General features: G+C 36.1%; 1 protein-coding gene across 1 annotated transcript; it reads right to left on the reverse strand.

Moving 5' to 3' along the window:
* Window positions 1-3,391: 3,391 nt before the first annotated feature.
* On the reverse strand, window positions 3,392-5,219 carry LOC147477937 (uncharacterized). The gene is made up of 4 exons (XM_086586121.1): window positions 4,797-5,219; window positions 4,262-4,454; window positions 4,024-4,177; window positions 3,392-3,905 (listed from the first exon to the last, which is right to left on the reverse strand). Exons 1-4 carry the CDS (start codon window positions 5,217-5,219, stop codon window positions 3,392-3,394), a joined length of 1,284 nt encoding a protein of 427 aa, XP_086442247.1.
* Between the last annotated feature and the right edge of the window lie 3,230 nt (window positions 5,220-8,449).

Consider the following 8,449-nt stretch of genomic DNA (forward strand, 5'->3'; position numbering starts at 1 on the left):
GTTTGTTTGTTTGCTTAGCTCCCCCATCGTTAGTTTTTCCCCGACACTATATATCCTCTTTGTTAAGCAAATTTGTTATGTTTCGCTAGTTTTTTGGGTCTTAATATTATGTCGCTACTTAAGCTTGATTTTTTTAAGTATTTAGAGGTGTTTACTATTTACCTTAGCTAAAATGTGGATTTGACTTCAATGTTTAATGCTTGCAGAGGGTTGTAGTAAGCTATTGGCTTGAAAAGAGGATGTAATAAGAAACATAGAGTCACCATATGTAACTAAGTATAACCTGAGAAGCCAGAAAAATTATGGATAAGATGTGAATTTTTTGTAGGAACGATTGCAAGCGAGCTTCCTGTTGGATTGAAAGCTTCCAAGGTTTTGATTTCTTATATTTTTAATTGATGTATACTTTATCAAAAAAAAAAAAAAAAAAAAAAAACTGTGACAAATCAAATGAATGTATTGCAATTCATCCTAAATTTCTTGAATTGCACTTTTTAAGGTTGTGAATATTTAAAACAGTTAGTACATCCATCCATCTCTGTGCTTTTTACTTGGAATAGAAATTCAATTTTGGGTTATATGTATATTCTTTTGAGGGACTTGGAATCTTAAATAAGTTCCATGAACATATTTTAAATTCTATAGGGAAATGAGTTTTACCTTCAAGTGGTTCATGTACCCCTTTTAAAAATATGAATATGTATTTGTGTGTTTTGGATCTTGCTTTCTTTGCGTCTATGACTAAATACCTTTTGTATGCTAATTCAGTATTCCATTATGATGTTCTTTTCCACATAACACATTTTATTAAGGTTCTGAAGCACTTCCACATGGGCGTCCACTTATCCTGGGTACAATGGAACTTAGATTGTGTTTTCATTCATTCATTCACAACACTTTTGAAGTATTTTCCTATTCAAGATCTCAAGCCTTTAAGATATTATGGTGGTAGTGGAACATAGTCAAATGAAGACTACTAATAGCTAAGATCTAACATTCTTGGTAATGCCGAGACGTGGGAAGATGCAAGGACACAGTTTGGTCTAGGCAACTCCCCGAAAGCAACATCTTCGAGGCGGATAAACTTATCGAGTATATCAAAGCATTAGCATTTAAGCCATGTGGTTAAGGTGATAGAATGGAACTTAAAATTTCACATGATCAACTGTTGGATTTTAATTGTTTGAAGGGATATTTGTCTTCCCCGAAGTTTCAGATTTTTGAGAGGGTTAGGTTATTGGAGTGGAGATGACCATTTTACTAGCGGGAAAACATGAACCTCAAGTTTCTATTAGTGATGAGCAGACGCTACCTGTTGCCATTAAGTTGAAAACTCATGAACGTTCTTCCTGTAATAAGAGAGATTGTTAGAGTTCAATGATAGGACTAAGGCTTCTTTAGGGGATGTTAAGGTTGTGACGATCGTTCAAGGGGGGTTTGTGGTTGGGGAAATTTGTGTCAATGCAGTGTGAACATGATGGTGAACCAATTGTTAAGGATCAAGACCAATAGGCCCCTTTAGGTACGTCGTTTTTATGAGTATCTAACTGTCGAGAGTAATTTGTTGAAGCTGATTACTGGTACTTAATTGGACGCCTTTGAGAACCTTATAAGAGAATTAGGTTATTTGTTTTGCATTTTATAGATACTTTGTTGTTGACGATGTGTAAAGCGATTCTCTAAACTTCCAATACCACAATAATTGTGTCACTTTCATGACATGCTTATGAACAATTTTAATTTAAAAAAAGGGTTAGATACTTTATAAAGCGACTCTTTATAGATACTTCGTTGTAGACCATGTGTCAAGATATTCTCTAAACTTCATTCGTTGTTTTGATAGTTGTACTGGTGGATTATTGAACTATATATATTGATCTAGAGAATGACTTTCTTTCACTATCTGCATTAAACTGTTAAATCATGGTGAATTTAATTGAATGTTCATAGGTCTACAGAAAAGTATGGCAAATGCATGTTTAGAAGCGATATCAACTCATGCAAGATTACAGCTGCAGTATTGGATGTCACGAGCTGGTCCGATGTTTCCAAGTGGGTCGATCCATCGCCATTTGAAATCAAGGATTGGTGCAAATGGGCAAGTAGGGCCATCTTTGCAGTTTACTCTACAGCTACACTAGAGTACCTTACAACATAAGTATTGGAGTTGACAGGCAATGCAAGCAAAGATCTCAAAGTGAAGAAGTGTATCACCCCAAGGCACATCTGCAGCTAGCTATTAGAGGGGATCGGATGAGGAGCTTGACACGTAGATCAAGGGAACAATTGCGGGTGGTGGTGTGATCCCTCACATCCACAAGTCACTCATCAACAAGTCAACCAAAGAATAAACTATTCTTTGCCGAAGTTTTCCATCGAGGCTTAATTGTTGTTTGACAGGGCATTGGCCTTGGTTGTATGTTTAGGCACTCAAGAGATGTTACGGTGTTGAATATTTTTTAGGCTATTTGTTTTTGTTCTAACTTTTAATTCTTAGTGACGCTCTCGATTTGAACTAGGGTTTCTCTCTTATGCTTGACTTTCCATGAATTGATGTATTTTTAGCAAATACGCAAACTGCCTTTCCATTATTATTATTTTTTTAAATAAGAATCATTTTTTTTATATTATTTCTTTTCCTATATGGAACTTAGCTTTAAGCTGATTGGAATAGATTATATTTTTATCAATAGAAAGTTATTGTGTTTCACTCGATGTCTTAATCATCATTTTCACAACCTAGCTACCATTAAAAAAAATTTGTTTAATATTCACGTGCAAAGCACGTGCATTTTAGCTAGTGTACATAAACATGTTGGCGGGGAAAAAACATAATGGCACTTGTAAATAAATTGCTAGTTAGAAATTAATTGTACTATTAAGTATTTTCCATTTCTTTTTAACCGTTTTTTCTTTCAAATGCCAGCTAAACCAGATGCTGATACATTACCTAATAGAAAATGCTATAAGGGAATATGGAAAATTCCAAAAACCATATACAATACCATGTCAAATGTTAAAAAGTTTACAACAATGGTGCCTTTACAAAAGCGTTTAAACAAAATTATAAAATACCAAAGCCCATCCAAAATATGAAAACCACATAAGAGTTGTCCCTTCAATCACACTAAAATCCGTGATCATATGAAATCATTATCAAACTCCGGTGGAACACCATCAGTGAAGTCAATCCATTCAGCATCATCAGTGCAAGAAGTACATGTTGCTGCATTGTGACCAACACCACCACATCTGATACATCTCCTTATTTGGACAGGAATACCCTCTCCTTTAGATCTCTTTCGCTTCTTTTTAGGGCGGCCAACCCGGACCTCATCAATTGGTAGACGTACCATGATATCTCTAACCTAATGCCATTGTTCTTTACCTTTCATTGGTGTCCAATTTTCCTTATATGTGTCTTGCTGTAGCATGGGAGACAGTAGTCATACACAGAAAAGTTGGAAGTGTCGATGCATTTAACGACATGGGAACATGGAAGTCCCACTTGTTGAAAGTACCCACAAGTGCAAGTTCTATTTTCAAGGTCTACCGTGTTTATTCCATCTTTAGTGACGACTGAAAAACTGAATTCACTTGCCCTGCTTGCAGTGTACGACCTGCTCTTGAATCGGACTGTGATGATATGGTCTTCCGTTGATTTGGTGAGGAGTTTGGTTTTCAACTTTGCAGCCATAACACGGTAGTCGTAGAAGTGCGTTATTATATTTTTCCGAATACCATCCACAAGAGATGTAACAGGCATAGCTCGTTCAGAAATTATCATTTTGTTCCAACTCTCTATGTGATTGCTATAAACAATTCCATACATTTTCATTGGAGCAAAGGCATTGCACCATGATTCTTTAAGAATTCTAGCTAACTTTGTATAAGCTTTATCATCACTGCACTAGATGTGACCCATAATTCTAACAAACTCAGCTTTATCAAAGGTTTTTTCAGCATTCTTAACCCTCCATTTGGTGTCTTGTTTGCTAACATTGTTAGACATATGTTGCGCACAAAAGCAATGGAAGAATTTTAGGAATTGCTTGAAGAATGCTACTATGTCGGTCTGATAGAAGAACAAAACTCTCTGTAGATCCTACAACATGGTCCCTCAATCTCTCCAAGAGCCAATCCCAATGGTCGTTGTTCTCCTTTGGGACAGTCGTAGCTGCAATCGGAAAGCAATGACTATTTGCATCAATAGTAAAGGCTGTGAATATTACATACTTGTACCTACCTTTTGAGAACGCACCATCAATCATAACCAAAGGACAGAGACATCTTTGGTAAGCACGAACTGTGATGCCGTAACTCCAAAAGAAACATTCAAATTTGTGCTCATGTGGCGTTGTCTGTATCTTGGTGAAACAACATAGATCAATCTTTTTAAGCTCTTTGCAATAAGTAGGCAACATTTGATATGATTGACTGAAACTACCTCTAATCTGCATGAAAAATATAACAAACTGAGTATAAACCAACCACTTGCTACGTATTATTAAACGTGTTACTGATAGTACGAGTGTTTAAGCTACATGTAATCTACATGGAAAATATAACACGCAAAGTTTAAACTACCACTTGCTACGTGTTAGTAAACATATTGCTGACAGGACATGTATTACCTCATCCTTTGTTTTCTACCTTATTCAGTGCAATTTGCTTTGCTTTCCAAGCGATCTTATATGATATTTCAAGTATGGTGGATTCCTTTGACCTCCCCGTTGTAAATGTTTTGGCTGCGGTTCTTCGTTATCCCTAAGTTTTGCATTAACTATTTGTGCTACCCATGACGCGTTTGCTTGTGGATTTGTTGCAACATCCTGATCTTGTGCACAAGTGTGAGCTACTCTTAAGGTGCTAATAACCCATTTATCAGAGGCAGTCGTGGGTTTTACATAAAGATGAAACGTACAACCAGGAGCCTTACACTTCATGACCACTTTTCGCGTTGAAGTTTGTGCACGGTGCAAATTAAACATGTTCGCCACTGCATAAGATTTCATGTCTTTGATGAGCTCATCACGAGTGGCATAATGCTGACCAACTTTGGGGGGTATGAACTTCTGCACAACACTTTGGTGCATAACTTGATTGTCATCCTTTCCTGTTTCTTGCATGGGTTCTTCATGAATTTGGGGGGAATGCAATGGATCAAAACCATGATTATTCACATTTTTTGTATGATCAGCAACATTGACATCTACCATCCCATCCAATTGAAAGTCAAGATCACTTCTTTCATCTTCATCGTCAATGATTGTTATTGGAATGTCGCCCTAAAAATACTGTTGACTACGGTTAGGAGTAGACCACATATCTATATCAACATCCACTTCACTTCGATTAGGTCTGAACCATTGATCTGCATCAACATCCACTTGAACTTCACTTCGAGTTGGTGTGAACCATTGATCTGCATTAGCAGCCATTTGGACTTCTGAATCTATTTCAATTGGATCACTTCTTACACCAACCCCTAATAAAGTCATGACGTCCTTATCACTGTCATCATCATTGTCATCATCAGTGGCATTTGTGCTAATTCTATATTCCTCAGGCACGTCTTGTGTACCTCCATATGGTTGTTGTGAATCAAAGTCATCTTCATCTGCCTCCTCATTATCAGTGACAATCTCTAGCACTGAGAAGCAATGCATACATGTACCATTAGCAAGTTTAACTATAAGAAGAAACAACTGACAACACAACAATGAAATTCCCAGTTTACCTTTAGCTGCGAAAGATGGAGGTACAATCTGTTCATTTTCACCATCTGAATGAAGTATTCCAGTGGAAGAAGTAGTCACATTATACTTATTTGAAGTAGCCTCCGGAAAGAAATCTGCATGTGGTCACCTAATAGTCAGCATTTATGCAAATATTTATCAACAACATGGTACAAGTTATAACAAAGACACTCAATTACCTGCCATAACCTTTTGATAAGTAGCAAAATTGTGGGGCTCTTCAGGAACCACATCTTTGGTGACTGTATGATCTCTCTCACTTTGTTGTCCAAGTGGATTATCTTGGGAATACAAAATGTCACAATGTGAGCAACTAATTAAACCAATGACTATCGAAGAAATAAAAACGAAAAAAAAATGTGTTACGTACCTATAGGTTCATCTACTAGTGTGAAAGGCCTCTTTCACGCTAATGCCTTTTGGTTCAACAAACTTTGCTTTACAGGAGATGGTTGTGGATGGTTTTCAACTTTTTCGTTAAATAACTCAATACACACCTTTGGATTCTTCAATTTGCTTAGTCTATGAGATGATGTGGTAGACTTGTGCTTCAACCTGAAACAGCTCATCATTTAATACAACATGCACATTTGGATTCTTCAATTCAACATGACCCTTTTCCTTCATAGCAACACTTTTTCCTTGACTTCTTTGAACAACAAATCTTGCAAGACTTTCTTCTTTAATAACCCATATCTTCATAGCTTTGGTTGGATACTTTTCATGTCTCTTGATCATGTTTAGATAATCTGTTTCATAGTCGATTCTACATGGGTTCTTACTCATCAAGTACCGCAATGAAAACTCCACTCTACTATTTGAACAAGCATCTTCAACAATACTAACAAAGCCTTCATACGATGTTGTCTTATAGAACACCCTCAGTTTAACCTCACCACCAACATACCTATACACACCATGCTTGTCAATTTTCATTTCACCACCATGATAAATTAGAACTTCCAAAGTACCACCTGAAAATAGAAATTTTTTTTTTTCTAAAATAGTAAAAACTCCCACATTTATGGCACAAAACCTACAATAAATACTAGATAGTAAATGGGGAACCCTAGTAAATGCTTGATAGATGAAACTTTTGGACCACCTCCAAAACATAGTACAACCACGGCAACAGCAACCCATACAAAACAACATATATAAAATAAGAAGAAAACAAGAATAACCTTTAGAGATCCTAACCTTTACCTTTGTGGATGTGTGTGTTATTGTTTTCTTCCATTATTATCTTAAGCAAATCGAAAAGGGGGAAGACAATGAGAAAGGAGAAGAAAGTATAACAAGTTTTTTGTGTTTTTGAGGTTTGTATAAAGTTTTGGAGTTTGGGAGTGCGAAAACCGAGGTATAAGCTGTCTGTGTGGCAATGACATAAAAGTTGCTGATAGGTATTTAATTTATTGCTACCTTTAATAAGTGATAGTTACTTCTCTACACTAGACAAAATGCTACTATTTTTTTCACGTGGGAGAGAGAGTGTTGCAGGTTGTGTAAGAAGAGAGAGAGAGAGAGAGAGAGAGAGAGATTGATGTTTAATCTTGACTCTATTGCGATCTAACGGTTCAAAAATAGCACACAAATCTAAAGAAAATCGTGCGGTAGTGACAAGGAGACAATGTCACATCAGGTGGGACAAGGAGAGAGGAGAGAGAAGTACTTTTTCTGTAGGAGAGAGAGTGTTTGTTTCTATTGGAGAGAGAAATGGGAAAGGGCAAAAGTGTCAAATTTTCTTTGAATTGGTCAAAATTGAGTGTTTGCCTGGATTGAGAAGATTTGACACTTTTCTTGCCTTGTTTAGGATATTTCCCTTTATAGTGACTCTAAAGTTACTCCACTCTTAAAAGTAAACTTACAAAATAAATTAAGGGCTAATATTTTGTAGAGATATACATCATATGATGGAAATTATTCATACAAAAAATCAGTTCAATTAAGTATGTTTAACCTTATAAAAATTGTTATGAAATTGAAAAAATCTAGACCATTCAATACTTTCATAACATTCTAAATGATTTTTGACAAAATTGTACATTTTCAAATGAATTGATATTTTGTGAGGATGATCTCTAATGTATGAAGAACATCTCCACCAAAAATTAACTTTTAATTCATTGTATTTAGTGGTGGAGTAACTTTGGAGTTATTTTAAGTGGAGTTCATATAACCATCCCCTTAAATGACAAATGCTAACTATACCTACTCAATCCCTATTCTTATTAGACCCCGAAGATAAGTTCAGCTAGCAATAATATATAACAAAAGTTATGCACTTTCAATGTTGCTAGAAAGTTTTTCTCTTTTTCTACTATTAAGAATCTAGAAATTAATGATGTTTTGAGCTTAAAGTGCAATTTTTGAAGAAATTAAGCTTAATCCCACAGAGCAAGTCTAATGGGGGGCTATATGGGCTGCTAAAGGCAAATATAACACCCCAACCACAAAAACATCATTCCAATGGGGTTGCTAAAAGGGTATTAAATTTGGAAGGAGCCAAAAACCTAGCCAAAGTTACGACCTTCGCTAGCAACTGCCATAATAAGTTTTCGATACTGGACGCCATAGTTTCGTAGATGCATTGGTTATTTATGTACAGACGGCAAAAACTATGCCGTCCGTATCCTGTTTTAATTAAATGGAAGGACGGCAGAAACTCTACCGTCTGTACCTAGCAGACA

The sequence above is a fragment of the Coptis chinensis genome, chromosome 9 (assembly GCF_015680905.1).
Source record: "Coptis chinensis isolate HL-2020 chromosome 9, ASM1568090v1, whole genome shotgun sequence".
NCBI lineage: Eukaryota > Viridiplantae > Streptophyta > Magnoliopsida > Ranunculales > Ranunculaceae > Coptis > Coptis chinensis.